The following is a 17283-nucleotide window of genomic DNA, read 5'->3' on the forward strand; positions in this document are numbered from 1 at the left end:
CTGCCACATTTCACTATAGCGAGATGTTATTTCGTTAGAGCGAACTGTCTTTGCTGCTCCTCGCTACGAGCGAACTGGGAGAGGTTGCTTCTGTTTCCATTCGCTACAGCGAATCGGGGCTTCGCTGTAGCGAATATCATCTTCGCTTTCCTTCGCTGCTAGCGAACTATGAGAGTTTGTTTCTGTTTGTGTCTGTGTTCTTTCGCTGCAGCGAATCGGGGCTTCGCTGTAGCGAACTCTGCTTGATTGCCCTGCTTCGCTGATGTTCGCTATAGCGAATATTCTTTTTCTTCTTTCCTTTGTTTCTGGGTGGATTCGCTACAGCGAATCGAGGCTTCGCGTAGCGAACTGTCTTTTGCTGGTGTTTATCAGGACCTTCTAGACTTTGACTCTTTTTGTCCCTTTCTTTCTCAACCTGCACAAATGTAATAAAAGTCAATGTATTTCTTTTCTTGCTCAATTTGTGCTTTTAGCTATATATAATTGAGTTGTTAGTGTCACAATGGTGTTTTTATGGATATTATTTTAACAGCTTGTGGCTTGTTAACAATTATACTTTACTTCTTTTTGTTAAAAATATTTTCCTTTAGAGAGTCGCTCATAGGCTCAAGGATACCCCAGAAGATTCCAGTATAATACCTTGAAGGGAGTCGACTGTAGGTGCAAAGATACTCTTGAAGGTTATAGCTCAATACCCTTTAGGGCGTTTGGAGACATTGGCGAGCTCTACACTTGGTCCCAAAAACACAATTGATTTTAACAATTAGAGAACCTCATTTAAAACCTATTCCTTTGTAGGGGAAAAGAATTTTACCTTATTATTTTATTGCTTTATTTATTTCAATACTTATGTTGCATATCATCTAGCCACAATGGCTTATGTTAAATATAATAATACCTTAAATTTACAACATTCTAAGTTTTTGGAACTTCCTTGCCCTCTAAAATTTCTACCTTATTGGCACCTTTGGATAATATTGTTAATCAAGTGACTCTAAATACAAGAAGAGGTGATTTATGTTGTTTGAAAAACATTGTCCAATTATAAAAAAATTGTTTTATCAAATTCTTTAGATTAATTTTATTATTAAAAAGAGTTTGAGAAATGAAGTAAATGAAAGAAAGAATAGAGACGGTGAGAAAGAAATGATACGTAAATAAAATAGAGCAATGGAAATAGATAACAGAAAAAGAGCATGCATTGCAGATTTATACAAGTTCGTCCTAACCACTTTGCCTACTCTTGTCCCAACAGTTTCCTCTTGAGAGTTCCACTAAAGATATGAGCTTTTTACAAGGTATTCCCATGAAACTTCTTACAAACAAATGGAGATTTTAAGTGGATAATCCCACAAACCTAACAAGAGATTTTAACAGGCTAGTCTCCAAAGTAAATGAGACGTTTGACAAGCTAATCTCCAAAACAAACAAATATTCCTTGCATGACAGACATATTTCTTTCGAGGTGATCTTGAATCTCCACCTCTTACAAAGCCTCTAGAGATCACATTCATGTTGCGATGCTTATGCTCTACCTTATTTATTTTATCCTAGCTTATGCCTCTTCTTGGTTGAGGAGTTTTCTAGAGATCTCTTACTGGTTCTTGCATTCTTCTCCCTGAGCTCTAAGATTTTTCCCTTATGGATCTTCTCAGACATCCTTCTTGGATTAGTTGATTGATATCATCTTTAAGTGGTGATGATTATATATATGATGACCTCTTATCCTGTGATATTTGCATAACTTGTCAAACTCTTTTCCTATCACATCTCCTTTGGGGGATAGGGGGATTAGGAATGACCCATGTCTGGTACACCTCTTGTAAGATATGTTCCCTTATCATGTTTAGTAGTGTGTAATATTTCAAAGGCCTTTAGATAGGTTTGAATACATCTTTTTCCCTGACTAGTAACATGAGTTGATTCTTCTGTTGGCTAAGAGCCTTATACTTTCTTCTACCCTGCTCTTTTGCATCTCTAGCTCTTTTTTTTTTGGCATTTCTCTACCCAACCCCCTTATGTAGAATTCTCCTTGTCCTTGATCTTCTCCAACGAATATGATGGATTCTAGGCGAGGGGTTCTTTAAATGTTGACCTTAAGGCCCTTCTAGAAGGCTCCAATGAATATCTCGTAGTCCGGATTGACAACCTATATAGTTTCCTCCTTAAACCTTGACAAATACTCCCTCGAGCACTTAGAATGACCTTGGCATACGAAAAATAAGCTAGTTATGGAGACTTTATGGTGTTTGTTGACCGAGAATTGATGGATCATTTTTCTTGCAAGATCTTGATAACTCGATATTGAGAAATTAGGAAAAGTCATATACCATCGAAGGACACCTCTTTTAAGGTTCCACCCATGATATTGCACTTCAGTGAGTGTGGTGCACCAATTAACGCCATTTGATTATTGATATCGATGATGTGTTCATGGGGATCGATTTTTCCATTAAACGTCATCCAAGATAATAGTTTGAAATTGTTTGAGACTGGGGGCATCCCAAATTTTGGAGGAAAGCGGTTGGGGATATATGGATTCTTCTTATTCATTAATAATCAATTGGGGTTTTTGCTGTTGCAGGTTGCACACATTACTATTCAGTATTTAATTTTGACGAAGTAAATCCTCTGTAGCAGTTAGCATCTCCACTATGGAAGCTCGATCGTTGTTGGTACTAATAGTGACAATCTTCACCATCACGAAATGAAGTTGGGTCTGATAGTGTGGTTGTATGTGTTGGCACATGTCAGTTTTATCGAGTCTCAAGGTAGACGCCAAATGTATTTAAAAGTACTCTGATGTAGCTTTAACATTGTGTGATCAATAGGCATACGGTGTATGGTAATCTGAATTTTTTTTATCCTTCATAGTTCGCCCACTAAGTGGAGATCCTCTCTAAGATATTGTCGGCATTTTATTTGTGGGCCTATCTCACTGGAATCGAATGTGACTATATCAAAATAGACCTACCGATATACATTTATTTAAAGTTAGATTGACAAATAGTTGTCTGGTGTTTGCTTACTTTAACTTTCTACATGTGCATGTTCCTTTCTAATGTGTTAAAAGTTGGTTATGAATGGCAGTTCGGGTCTAGTTCATCTTCTCTCTAGTTCAATTATTGGACATCTCTTGCTCCTTTAATTGTTATTGTATTTTTTATCAACACTCACCACCTTATTACTTCAAATGTTAAAGATTTATATTCAACAATGTTTCCCTACGCATAGTCCAACTAAGGGGTGACAAACAGGCATGCTCGTCTCATTTAGCCCTGCTCCGCAAAAGCCCGCAAAAAGGAACAAACATAGTTTCCCCCTAGGTCCAACCACATCAATGGAAACTACATAAAAGCATCAACTATTTGTGGCACCTTAATAATAATGATAATCCAATCGCTCGTAACTCAGAAGCTTGGTATTGGATTTGGTAGATCCGCCTTTCGAAAAAGATTAAGTTCTTGTTAAGGATCACTTGTCACACTTATGTGCCTACTCTCTCCTTGGAACATGGTGACCTCAACTTTATGCTTCAAATGTAACTTGGGGTGGGTTATTCTGGCATTGTGTCATTCTAGAAACATCTACCAGAATCTTGGGTTTTTACATGTAGATTTTTTCTACAAGAGGCTATTGTCTAGCTTTAAAATGGAAGCTATGTTTTATCCAACTATCTTTCTATTCAACTCGTTGATGTCAAAAAATTTCTACTATGAATGTTACCCTTAAATTATTACATATTCGATCTGTCAAAAAAAAAAAAAATAAACAAAATTTTATACTGATCCTGGATTGTCTAACACATCTCTCTCTTTAATTCTGCTGACTGCCCTACCGCAAACAAATGTACAAGGTAGAAAGACAAAGGGAACACCTTGATGAATGCATTTTGGACCATTACATTTCACACTAGTTTTCACATTTGTAATTATAATCGCATTAATCATTTCAAGTGGTAATCCATTTCATGTTACCATCGACTTTTAATGGATATCCATTCACTAGAACATAAGTGCATTAGAACATATCAAACTAATAAAATCGATATATAACTTCCACAATAAAATACATATTTCAACAAAAATTTAGCTGTTTAAATTTCCATGCATATTTGAACAATTCACCTAAGTAGAGCTTTAAGGGAGATTATTCATATGGCCTTCAAAATTATTCCAAGACTCGATTCAACAACTAATTCATTGCATATATCAAATTTGAATTGAAAACTAAACTCATTAAATGAGTTAAACTACAACATACCACCCACATTGGTTGTTTGATTCATGAACAAACTGAAGGTAACTGGTTTTTTTGTTAAAAAATGTGTTCCTATCCTATACATCGTTCATGGATGGTTGATACACAAGTTAAACAGATAAATGTGGTTTCATTACTTCAATTAACAGACATGCTTTCCTTATCTCGTTCACTGAAAAAAACTTATCCCTAAAAATAATCAAAACAGAAAGCTGAAAAGAAGTAAAATGAAAAACTATATTCCAACTAAAAAATGCCATAAAATTACTGCATATTTCTAATAAGATGTGGCTGCAATTCTCAGCACTCACATGGGGTTACCCCTATTCCAAAAGTTCATAACTTATCGAAGGTTCAGGGAAAAATTAAGAGTCGATCCCTTGATTCCTGTATTGAATTGTTTAAATAACTGTTAAGGTTCCCAATTTTTCACAACAGCTCCAGATGACTTGTTATTACATCTGGGCAAGACTGAGCTTGCAGAAGCTCCAAACGGTGGAAAGGTGGAACAAACTGCAACGTGTAATCTTCATCTGAAACCAAGAAATAAACACATTAATTAACAGAGGAAAGAGTGAAAAATTTGAAAGCCAAAAAAAAAAAAGATGGGGTTATAGTATAGTACTCACTTTCTTTGACTGTTCCATAAAGCCAGCATAATACCTCATCCGCAAACGCCAGGCAGACTCCTCCCTGCCAGTAGTTCTTCATTTTTACTCTCTGCGTAATATCTTTGGTTCTAAGCATTTCTGTACGAACGAGACGACCCGCATCGTCCCTGTATAACAGCTAACACATATTAACATAAACACATTTCTAGGGATACCGGAGAATAAGCTGAAACAGAATTGGCCAAAACTAGTTAAAGCATGTTATTTCAGTACATTGCTAAGATCACAGATTGTGTAATAATGTAAAACATTACCTAAAACCTATACAAATATATGGAACACCTGCCAGGAATGACTGAATCTGCAAGCAAGAATAGAGGCCTTGTTGAAATCATGTCATGCAAGTGAAAAAGGAACACATGGAGATGAAAAGCATACAATATTGATTACAAAAGACAGTAGATGTACCCAAAACTTTAGCAGTTTCTCTCTCTCAAATTTTTCCTCATTATGATAATTCAACTGCGTCATAAGAAAAGATAAACACGGATCGTTAAGCCAATATAAAACAATTTTTAAAAGAACTGGGATTTAAAAAGTACAACACAAGGCAGCTTGTTACTACGCCAACCTCGTAACTTGTCTTTAACTCTACATAAAATCTCTTTCCATCGTTAGTCGTATCACAGCAATCCATCTCAGCACCCATTAAGATACGGTGAGCCCCCAATTTTGTTTTAATCACTGAGCAAAATTCAACATTGGCATCAACATGATGTATCCCTTCTCCATCAGCTCTTCTAGGATCTTCAGTGGCAAGGCTCTCAAAACCATAACCCAGATAACATCTAATTGCAAAAGATAAATACTTTAAAGCTTATCCAATCATTAAAAGTGAAACAATAAAGTGGGAAGAAATCCACTAATTTGTCCAACAGTTAAGCGGAAGAAAGTAAGACATGGCATTTGTTTACAAACTAAACCTTGTCTTTTATTCGTTTTTACTCTTTCATTTACAAACTACACATTCTTTTTATTGCATCATCAGTATCCTACATTGTCAATATCTTCCCCCAACCAACTAACTTGAATTTTATGGTTAAATATAAGACACTATATCCAACTATGATGAGGTAAAGAGATAGTATGCAACAGACGCATGACACTTCAATCAGCTTGACACCAAATACTTTCCCTGAGCAAAAAGCTTTTTCCCTAACAACATGTTCTTGTTATATTGGTTACATTCTCTCTTGCATGCACAAACATACCAATACTGTGTCTCTTGATTGCTAATCCTTAGCCACTTACATTACAGATTGACATGGCTAAGCCCAATAAAATAGAAAGATGTGTCAGCAGTGTACCTTCTGCGATCTAAATCACTTTGTGGTCTTTCTGGTAACTTGTGGACGTCAAGATAGACAACGCCATTCCTTTTGTGTACTCCCATTTCCCAAGGCTCGTGGCGAATATAAGCTGTAGCAAGTATCTGCATAAACCGGAATGCATAGCTCATGCTCATCTTTTGTTTACATGTTAATTTAATTGATAAGATCACCACTACTTGAAACTTTAAAGCAAACACAACTCAAAACAAATAATCTTACCTTGTTCAGATTGTTGCGGTACGTCTGTGAAGGAAAAAGAAGATTAATGTATGATCATCATAAATTAAATTAGCAATGGCTAAAAATGTTACGAAAATTTAGGTCAGGATATGAGCCATACCACAAAATGAATGTTTTGAAGTGGGATATTTTTATCTCTAATGCAAGCAAGAAGATCGCCATAGCCCATTGAACCTAAGTCTGTTTTAGGTATTAACAGCAAAAGGAAAGGGGTGACTAACATAATTAGTAGCATAAATCCCTTCTCATACACTGATATTTAAGGTCGCATTTTTAATTTTAAAAAACATAAGTCAGCAGTTTATTTGTACATAGATAACATACCTTTTTTGGGAATGTATGTATCATAACCTTCGTTCAAATCAGCTCCAATATCTTCGGTGATATGGCGTTTAAAAAGTCTCTTAATAAACAAGAAAGAGAAAGCACTTAAATGAGCATAATATCATCCCAGTCTATTGCAAACAGAACCAAATTTAAAGAATGAAGAAAATCAAGAGCCCAACTAGCTTACCAAGCTGCGATCATCAAAAAATACTTCTCCGCCTTCTACACGACTATAGCAGGCAAGTTCAGAAGGCTATCAGGATAATCAAGAAAACATAATCAGAACAGTTAAATCTGGAATGGCAATTTAATAACATTGAATGTCTTAAAATAATTATGACAGATAAAAAGGACCATCATCCTTCGCAGCATTTGCAGATAGCGGAAAATAGCGGAATAGTTAAATTTCCTCAATGCATTAGTGCTATAGTGCCACTAAAGTAGCTATTTGACACCTTTCCGTATTAAATAGTGTATCACAAAATAATAACGGTTTTCTCTAAATTCCCCTATGCTATAGCGGTATAGTGTCAATATAGCTGCTATTTAACAACACTGCGTTGTAGTCAATGGTGGATAGAAGAAATGTATTGGCAGACCCCCTAGAATGCTAAAGTGGATAGCCATATGGCTGCTACATCGAAGTTAGGTGAAGGGTAATAAAGTACCTACCATACACATATAAAAGCTCAGATATAGAAGAAAACAAAGAATTAAAGACATGTTCATAACTAATTAAATACATTTTAGTGTGAAATGTCAAAAAAGTCCAAAGAACAGAAAAGCTAGGGCATATTTGAAACTTCACAGGTGCTCCATTTTAGCGGCTGTAGCTGCCGCAATTTTTCCATTTGGCTGCAGCAATGACTACTCAAAAGTACAATGAAGCGGATTTCACATAGTACCTAGAGGCCATTGCACAAAGCTGCTATAGTGGCACCTATGGCCACTATTGACTACAAATCCCTAATCAATCTTCGAGTCAAACAGAATCATTTGATTTTTTACAATATAAACCCTCATTCTTCCTTTTGATTTCCTCCCTAGTTTCAACATAATGAATAAGGCTAAAAATTGAGACATACAAACTCAGATCTTCATAACAATTTGTCGAATTCTTGAAGCAAATTGACCAACAAATTACTCTACGCAAAAACAATCAAATTGACGAGAAATGGAAATCCCCTACCTCCTGAAAAGCAATGGCCTTTCTTGACAGAGTTTCTTCACTCTTCGAGAGCTTCATCTCAGAGACAAATCGTTCATCATGGCGGCCATTCTGAAACCTATTACCATACCCAAAATTCTGCCTCTGAGGATAAGGACCAGGACGCGGAAGAATGCCAGCTCCTCTGTCATTATGATGCCCTTGCTGCCAACGACCACGTCCAAAACCCCCTCTTCCCGGGTTGTTTGTATTGTTGCGGATGGGAGGCAATACTGCCAGAGAAAATCACATCTTGCCATAAAAAAACGAATCAAGAAAACAAAATCAACAATATAATTTTTCTTTAACTCATTTAATTTTTTTAAAACTGCTACAACAATCGAGAAACATCAAAGCAGGACAAGAACACTAACCTAATAAAAAGACCACACTAGTCATCCCTCGAAAGTTGATTTATAGTTCAAAAAATTAATGATAGAGCTTAACCATGCTAATATTTTATTATATCTGTCAGACCCATCTCAAATTTTTGGAGGCTATGTGTAGGTAAGTCTCAGTTTAACCATGGAAAAACAAATAGAGATCTATTTAGCCACGATTTAACCGTGACAAAATTTAGATCATGTGCAGCAGCCCACCTTGCACGCCCTCAAAGAAGACTCTGATATCCCCCGCGATTTTCTATTATTATAATCCAACGGTTAACTTTTAATCGAATAACCATAAAGGAAACAGTGGTAATCCTTTTCTACTCAACCCTAAATTGTCTTGTAGATACAGTAAAGTATCATATTAGCACAATATATCCCACATATCCTATAATACTTTGGTTGTTACCAGGCATAGTCTCTCATCTTCCTATACTAAAAGTTCATAAACCATAACCTAACAAGCTTGTAAGTTGTTTCATGCTTTCATATACAATCAACATTCATAATTAATCAACACTAACATAACCTATTCCTTTACTAACACTATAAAAGCTTTAAATTTTCCAAACAAGTTAATAGCATTTACCAATACATAAACAAAAATTGAGCCAATGAAGAGAAAAAAAAGGAGAATAATTACCAGGAATAGGAAAAGGACTTTTAGCGAGGGTTTTGCAATAATCTTCATTATCAGAACCAAACAGATCTCTATCATCATAATCATCCCGATTATGAGAATCATACTTATTCCGACTATCTACTACGAAATCCCCGTTTTCTTCGTCGTCATCTCCGCCGCCGCCGCTTCTGGCGGGACTTCCGGTGCCGGAAGAGGAATCAGCGGAAGCTTTGCTGCTGTTGGAGGAAGAAGATGAGGAGGAGGATGAAGAGGAAGAAGATTCAGCGGCGGAGGAGGAAGAAGGGGAAGAAGAGTGGGTCCCATCTTTCTGGTTGTCGGAATCTTCGCCGAAAAGGTCCTTCTCTGTGAAATCCATTTCAGTGTTATGTTAAATGTCAGAGTCTCTCATGAACGTTTGTTTTTCTTTTTCGGTGTTGGTGCTTCTGCTGCTACACTGTATTCGCGTGTACCGCAATGTTGTTTATTTTATTCTCTTGCTTTTTGTTTCTTTCTCATTTATTGGGCTTTTCTTCAAAGGCCCAAATCATATTACCATATGAATCGTTCAATACACCCCATAATTTATTCAAATACTTTTAGAATCCAAAAATTTAAATTCGGATGCATCATATACACACCAAATTCTCTCTGAAACACGTCAAATTGAAAGTAAATATATGTCTGAAATTTGAAATCTGAATCAACAAATTATGAAAGTCCATACGCACTCCAATTATCCACGTCAAACTCAATCTCAAATACATACTAAATCAAAGTTAGAAATTTGTTCGAATTTCAAAATTCAGAGTTTTTTTTATTTGTGAGGATTTTTAATCTCCTCGTATTTAGAAATCTGAAAAATTATGTGTTTTTCGTACACATGGATACAAGTCATCTTAAACTATTAAATGGTGTATGTTCTCAATTGTTATTCACATTACAACCCATCTCTCAAGAAACATGAGACAAAACTAATGGAAAAAAAATAATTACAAGCTTCTTTAATGGGTAACTAATTTATATTATTTTTCTATGAGTTACTTTAGGTAACTAATTTCTCATGTGTGCCATATGTTGAGTGAGTTTGTGTGTTTGAATTATGAAGTATATTTGAGGAAGTTAAAAATTTCTGTAAATTGAGACACTTAACATTTTACTACTATCGTCAATTTTCAAATATTTCATCTTTGATAACTTCTTTGATCTTACATTTATATGAACTTCATTCAAAATAATAGTACATCCATTACTGACCAATTAACTTCAAACAAATGGGAGGAGTGAACTGTGTTGGATGTTTTTTTAAAAACTTTTTATGAAAAAATTAATTTTATCTTGGTTGATTTTAAAGAAAGAATATGATGCAGAGATTTAAACCTGAAAGATAAAATACAAGAAAATAAGAGTAGAGTTAGAAAGAGAAAATCAGGAGTTATATTGGTTCGGTCTTGAACCACATGACCTACTTCACTTCTCAAAAGTTTTCCTTTGAGAGTTCCACTATCAACTTAAGCTTTTATCATAGGATTGGTCCACAACCTCCCTACACCAAACTTTTACTCTTGTTTAACTTGTAACCTTTATATAAATTATAATGTCACGATAAAATTGAAACCTTGATTTATAAATACATTACGAATCGATCAACAAATTTACACAAATCTTATTTTAAGCTTTTCACTCTCTCAACATTAAAATAATGACAAGTGTATAAATCAATTTATCTGAAGAGGGTGAGTGAGAAAGAAGAGTATAATATCATATTTTCGTGACTAGAATAGACCACAATAAATCTTGTATACAAGAGAGTTTTGGAAAAGAAAGGAAAGAATTCATGGATCGAGGTTGCTTTCTAATTGATTAGACCTAGCTAATTACAAAACAAATTATTCATATCCGAAGCCTAATTGATTATATACAAGTTCTAATCGATTAAAGAGTGATATTTTGCTTTCTAAATTTATTAGGATGCTTCCTAGTCAATAAGTAAACAAACTTAAATAATTTTAAAGATTTTGAAATAAATGAAGTTTGTAAAATCATTTTGCGTATGTATGTACGTTGCTTTAGTATCTTGAGAGCTACTCACACTTGATTACACACTATTGATCAGAAATAGATAAAAGTACCCTAATACATATGCTCATATGAGCTTTCACAAGAATTCAATTACTTTGATGTTGATCTTTAAATTTAACATCTTGCGTCATCATCAAAACCTATTATACATGATAAGCAGGTAGAGCTACAACCATAAAGAAGGACATCCTTAAAATGCTAAAAGGATTTGAGTAATAATCTTAACAAGAGTAGAGAATCTGGAAAGAAGTCCTACACTGGATTGGAGTGCAACATATGCCTCAATCATGGAACTGTGAATTAGAATGGCTCACGCAACAAGGAATGAAAAAAAGGGTGACAAGTTGCGCTTATACTGGCAGCTGCTGAAACAATATATGGGATATGGAATTATATGAACAATAGAAGCTTTGGAAATCGTATAGATCATATAAGAATAGGTGCAAATATCATTGATCTGATTGTATATAGAGATTGGTATAGTAGAAAATTTAGAGCTCATATAGCCAAGTTGGTGTTATAGGTGGTGATACCTGAGATATGGAGTCGTTTTGAAGGTTGGATCTACGGATCGCCGTGCTTGTAATTATTTTTTTTGAATTAATATAAATTTTGCATTATTCAAAAAAAAATAGTAGAGTCTTGTCCTCGTCATCAATTTCTACCTCAATATTTGAAAATCATCAATGATCTTGTGAAGTTATGCCAACTAATCCATGATAAATTTATTCTTCGCCATAAATTAATAATAAAGTTGTTGTTTCATACACAATATGTGAGATAAGGACTTGGTCAGATACAACGATTCAAGGTTGATCCACATCTCAGTCGTGGTATTCTCCCTTATGACTTCCCTTAAAACTTTATATCTATGATACAATATAGTGACATTTTTTACCTTGTCCACCATCTCGATTTATTTGCTCGTGTTAGGCTTGCATACATCAATGACTAACCCTTCAATGCTTCCACACACCTTTGTTGAATCAATATTGATTGCATATTCACTTTCCACAAATCAAATTTATTATTTCTTAAAACTTCCAGCTGTCTTATTCTGAACACATGGTCCTCACTTGTAAACTTAATCCATTTTCCCCGCGGTGGGCTCCACTTGTTATGAAAATGAAAGGTTCATCACACTAATACATTTGATGTGTGAAACAAAGAACAATAGTAATCAACCAGATGGATTCATTATAATAAAATTTAAAAGGAAAGAACACATAAATTGTTTACCCAATTCGATCAAATTAATCTTCTCTAAAGAAGATAGTAGCTAGCTGATTCACTATAATTCAAAATTGTTACAAGAGATTACAAGATAAGTTACAAGAAAATAGCCTTCAAATTTCCCAAGAATAAACCCTATTTTCGACCAAAGTATTTCCAAATCTCGCCAACTCTAAATATATGAATCACAAAATTTAAAGGTGTTTAAAGTGTTTCCCAAACCCCTTTGATAATTGCAAAAGATACCAAACTCCAAGGATAAAATCCTAGGAATTTTTACCATTGCTTCTCACTAATTTCTACACATATACAACTTGTTTGTTCAACATGTGAGGGAGAATTATATATATAATTTCCAAATCCCTAGAGATCTAAATGAGGCCTAAAACATGACCTATCACTAAATAGATCCGAGAATTGAAGACACTCACTTGATACCTGCAAGCCTCCGACTTGCCGCTTTCGTCCTGCCAGAACTTTGGGCCACCGTTTTCTCAAAACACCTCCACGCTCGCCGCATCGCTTGGCAAAAAACTAGAAGTATTAAAACAAGTTTTTTCTTTCTTTTTCTCACTCGAGGTTTAAAGACATTGTTTTGGGCCGACGAGAAAGACCCTGGACAACCTAAGCCAACCATGCTGATTTCGGCCTTCAATATGAAAAAGGTTCCACTCTTTCCATAATATTTCTAATCAGCGAAGATAATTATTTTTACGATCCCAAGAGATCTCAACCATAAAGCACATCCAATAGCTATCCTCAAAGAGCTGCGAGCAAATAACTAGTTTGTTATTTTATAACTTTGTTTATTATGAGAACTGAGAAGTTTTAATAATAACCATACGATTTAAAGTCAACGCTCAGATATGCATTTATGTGATATGTATTTAAACCAGAATCTAACTATTAATTATTTTCTCTAAAAATTTAAGTGAAATCTGAAGCATTGATTTTACATCGTAAGGTTATTATTAAAAGTTCCCAGTTCTCATAATAACCAAAGTTCTCATTTGATACGTCCCCATATATATATATATATATATATATATATATATATATATATATATATATATCACCAAATCAAGATAACAGGTTTCAAATAAATTTTCATTTCACTTTTCATCTTTATACACTCAGTTGAGCATTGGAGTGCTAACCTTGCATGTACCCCCACTCCACCGCATCGGAGGCTACAATCCACCGTCACCTTCATTTAAACTTCTCATTTCTGGTTCCAGAATGGAACAATGGTATTGTTTGTGGGAATCAACTCTTGACTCCTAATATTTCCATAGATTTGCATTCAATATTCAACTTTTGCAGTATGTAATTCTTTCCAATCACCGGAGCAAGTACTCGTAATTGAACGCAAAGATCTATCGTGTTTTGATTCGACTTGCCACAATTTAAGTATAATTTCTTCAATATTTTTAGATAATCAACTTTCACCTTCATCGGAGATGGCTGGATCTAAGGTTACCATATCCGATGTTACTTGAGAGGTTGTCGTTTCCGCCTTAGTAGCAAGCAATCGACCGCCCCTTCCTCCGTCACAAAACATCGCAGATCTTGGAGCAATAGTTTGTTACTTATGGATCTATTTCGAGCTTTACAAGTGGCCAGATTAATTCAAATCAATCCAATAGAAACTCTTGTTCCACTTCCAACTACACAATACATAGCCTTACCTGATCTTTGCACTATACAAGCAAACATCAGCGTACAAGGCACCTACAAGCTACTAAACAACATGTTTAACATTGTCTAACCACAAAACTACATGCTATTAAAGAAAGGCTACAACACCTTGAAGACAGCTTCCACAATGCTCCTTCTCGCGAATATACAATTCAAAAAGTTGCTTCAAGAAAGACTCGCATTGCTATCTCGGAGCCAACCGGGACAAAAATAGACGAGACTCCCTAGTTAAAGGATCGACACGGAAGTAAAAAAACATTAAACTCCTCCTCCGAGCCTTGGAGGAGACCGGGGAAGTCATTCTTCTGCCCTAGTTTAAGTAGAAATTCACCTAGATAAGGTGCTACCAAAGCACCTGCTGTCGGTACAAACCTTGAAAAGCCAGATCCTAATTTCTATGGAAAAGCCGCTTAAACTAACCGATTATGATGGAAAGGGAGATCCTGGTGAACGTGTGTTACTTGTAGACAAACAATTAAGTTAATTCAACGGCGAAAACGCCTCCTAGTGCAAGTTGTTTGCACTAAGATTGATCGAATCAACTTGGTTATGATTTAACGGCCTACGCGACAAATGTATTGATTCTTGGGTGGAATTTCGTAAAAGATTTTTGGAATAATTCACAACTCGAAAGTAACATCTGTTAACCGAGGCTGTGTTGACCGGGATCATTCAGAGGAAGAAAAAAGTTTATGGTCGTATATTGGTCGATTTACGCAAGTCTTGATTGAGGTAGACGGGGCTCAATAAGGCATTTAGTGCTGGATTTTTCAGAAGAGCCTTTTGAGCGACCACCTTTTCAAGCAAAAACTAGGGAAGAGAAAAGTCAAGTTCGTCCAAGAGATGCTGACCATGGTCAAACCTTTTATGATTCTAGAAGATAAATTAACCACATGTTTTAATAACCCCACGTCTAGCAATTCTCACTCTGGTCACCTGTCCAAGAAATAGCCTTCTTGATGTCCGGATGATTCTGGCCGAAACATGTCAAAGAAGTACGACACGTACACCCCATTAACAGTCTATCGTGAGGGAATCTATCAAGAATATGTGAACACATAGTTTTGGTAGTCATGAATTCGACCCATTTATCCCGTCAGAGAGACATCGCAGACCGACAGATCAAAATACTATTGATTCCATAATAGCCACGACCACAACACCGATGAATGCATCCAGCTGAAGGATGCCATTGAAGAGCTGATTAAAAAAGGCCGTTTGGCTAAGTATGCAAATGGAAACAAGTGAGACAATAAAGAGTCTCCTAGGGGAAATCCCTTTTAAAGACCACCACGGTTGGAACAAGCAGGAAGAACAAAGAGCCCTAACAAAGGTAAACGCTTTTACATTATTGGCATAACATGAGGAGCACCTCAAGAAAACTTCACATTTAAGGGAACCACAAAGAGAAAGATTGCAGGAATGATGATTGTCTACCTCGCGGAAGAGAATACATTGACAAAAGTCCCAGATCATCCTATATTAGGATTTAGGGACTGTAAAAAGGTTGGAGGAATTCCCAACAAAATATTTCCCCTCGTAATCATCGCTACATTCAAATAATTCGATGTATCTCAGATCCTTATTGATGGTGGAAAATCATGCGACATCATATATTTAGAGTTATTTAAAAAGATGGGGCATGACCGAAGCGATTTGCTATCATATGAGGGCTCTGACCTCCAAGCTTTAACGAAACCACTTCTTGTCCATGGGGGTACATAGAGATGATGGTTTCCGTGGGCGATGATGATTATTTTTCTTTGTAGGAGTGTTTACAAGTGCATCTTAGGACGAACCTTCACAACCACGTTGGAAGCTGTCACTTTGCTAGTACACCTCAAGCTCAAATATCACAATCTGAATGGGAGCCGACTACCATCAGTGTCGATCTAGAATTGGAAAATAGAATATACCAAGCTCTCCAAAAAGATCATGGAGAAGGCATAACCATGGAGCTAAATGCCACTTCCCCGATCGGGAAACTCAACAAGATGGGAGTCCATCCTTCAAAAGTGGCTGAAGAGGCCATAAGGAATAAATGAATAACCGGAAGCCATTTTCACCTGGTTATGTTCCCTATTATTGAATCATACAAAATATTATGCTTAAATTATTTACCGTTTATATGCATATATCATTACCCTTAGCAAAATAAAGTGATTTCTTCTAGACTTACAGCTCAAGATTGTTCAGTCAATTGCTCAGATGATCAACAGTTGATTACATTGGGTAAAAAGTCAATTATGGTCAACATATAGTCAAACTTCAAGATTTTTGGCCAACAACAAGGTTTTGAAGTCACATTCATCATTTGATCAAGGGTTGATCATGATGAAAAGAAATCCCAAATTCATCAAAAGGCAAAAGTTACTAAATTTGGATTTTCTTAAGGAGAAGTTAACTGAACTTTGACCAAACATAACTTTCACATACTTCATCAGAAATTCCTCAACCAAGGCTCATTTTAAAGGAAATTTAATTCTCTACAACTTTTTCTCTTATAGGTTTTTCCAAAAAAAAAATGCTTCATTTAAGTGATATGAGCCCGTACATTACATGTCATTTTGAAAGTCAACAAAAACACACATTTTGTCAAAAATGTTTACAAATGGATAAAGGCTTCAAATGAAAGGATGACCAACAAGGAAGTTGTAGGAGACATCTTGAGGTTTCCAAAAAGTCTAAGATCACCCTCATATGGTAAAAATTGAGCAAGTTATGAGATGCACAAGTTGGGCAATTTTGAGAAAATTCATGAAAGTCAAAATGGTAAAACTTGAATTTTCGAACCAAGTGTGACCTATCTTTTAAGGTCTAAACATGATTTTGACCTTATCAAGGACCCCTAAATCTATTCATATATTTTTGGTGATTTTTTATTTCTTTTTATTATGATTTTATTCAATTAAAATCAAAATAAATCAAATAAAATACCAATTAATATAGTTTAGGCATGTAGATATGATTTTCAAATCAAATCATGAATCCAAAATCATATCTTTATGAGGGAGAAATCATGTGACAATTGTTGGTACAAGATTGAGCAAATATGGAAGCTTTTCATGCAATTTTTCAATAAAATTTCCAATTAAATTTCCAATTAAATCTTCAATCATCCAACCTCATGATTTCTTTGCAAACAAGTTGACCTAATTCACTCTACTATAAGTAGACAACAGTTCCAGACCAAGAGGGGGAGAGGAGGACGAAAAATTCTTGCTTC

At 35.4% G+C, this 17283-nt stretch overlaps 1 protein-coding gene across 1 annotated transcript; it reads right to left on the reverse strand.

The window, feature by feature from the left end:
- Positions 1-4370: 4370 nt before the first annotated feature.
- On the reverse strand, positions 4371-9508 carry LOC131652337 (NAD-capped RNA hydrolase DXO1). The gene is made up of 12 exons (XM_058922176.1): positions 9069-9508; positions 8019-8269; positions 7017-7082; positions 6827-6905; positions 6603-6682; positions 6482-6505; positions 6239-6363; positions 5503-5719; positions 5340-5393; positions 5186-5232; positions 4890-5038; positions 4371-4793 (listed from the first exon to the last, which is right to left on the reverse strand). Exons 1-12 carry the CDS (start codon positions 9421-9423, stop codon positions 4690-4692), a joined length of 1551 nt encoding a protein of 516 aa, XP_058778159.1. The 5' UTR covers positions 9424-9508; the 3' UTR covers positions 4371-4689.
- Positions 9509-17283: the final 7775 nt, after the last annotated feature.

Source organism: Vicia villosa, linkage group LG2 (assembly GCF_029867415.1).
Source record: "Vicia villosa cultivar HV-30 ecotype Madison, WI linkage group LG2, Vvil1.0, whole genome shotgun sequence".
In the NCBI taxonomy this organism is placed as follows: Eukaryota; Viridiplantae; Streptophyta; class Magnoliopsida; order Fabales; family Fabaceae; genus Vicia; species Vicia villosa.

What these genes read in the sequence shown, in the direction of transcription:
- LOC131652337 (XM_058922176.1), bottom strand. Translation starts at nt 9,423, where the DNA reads ATGGATTTCACAGAGAAGGACCTTTTCGGCGAAGATTCCGACAACCAG. An exon ending in TTCAAAACATTCATTTTGTG is followed by an intron (nt 6,506 to 6,602) that starts GTATGGCTCATA and finishes TTTCCTTCACAG; the next exon opens with ACGTACCGCAACAATCTGAA. An exon ending in AGAAACTGCTAAAGTTTTGG is followed by an intron (nt 5,233 to 5,339) that starts GTACATCTACTG and finishes TCTTGCTTGCAG; the next exon opens with ATTCAGTCATTCCTGGCAGG.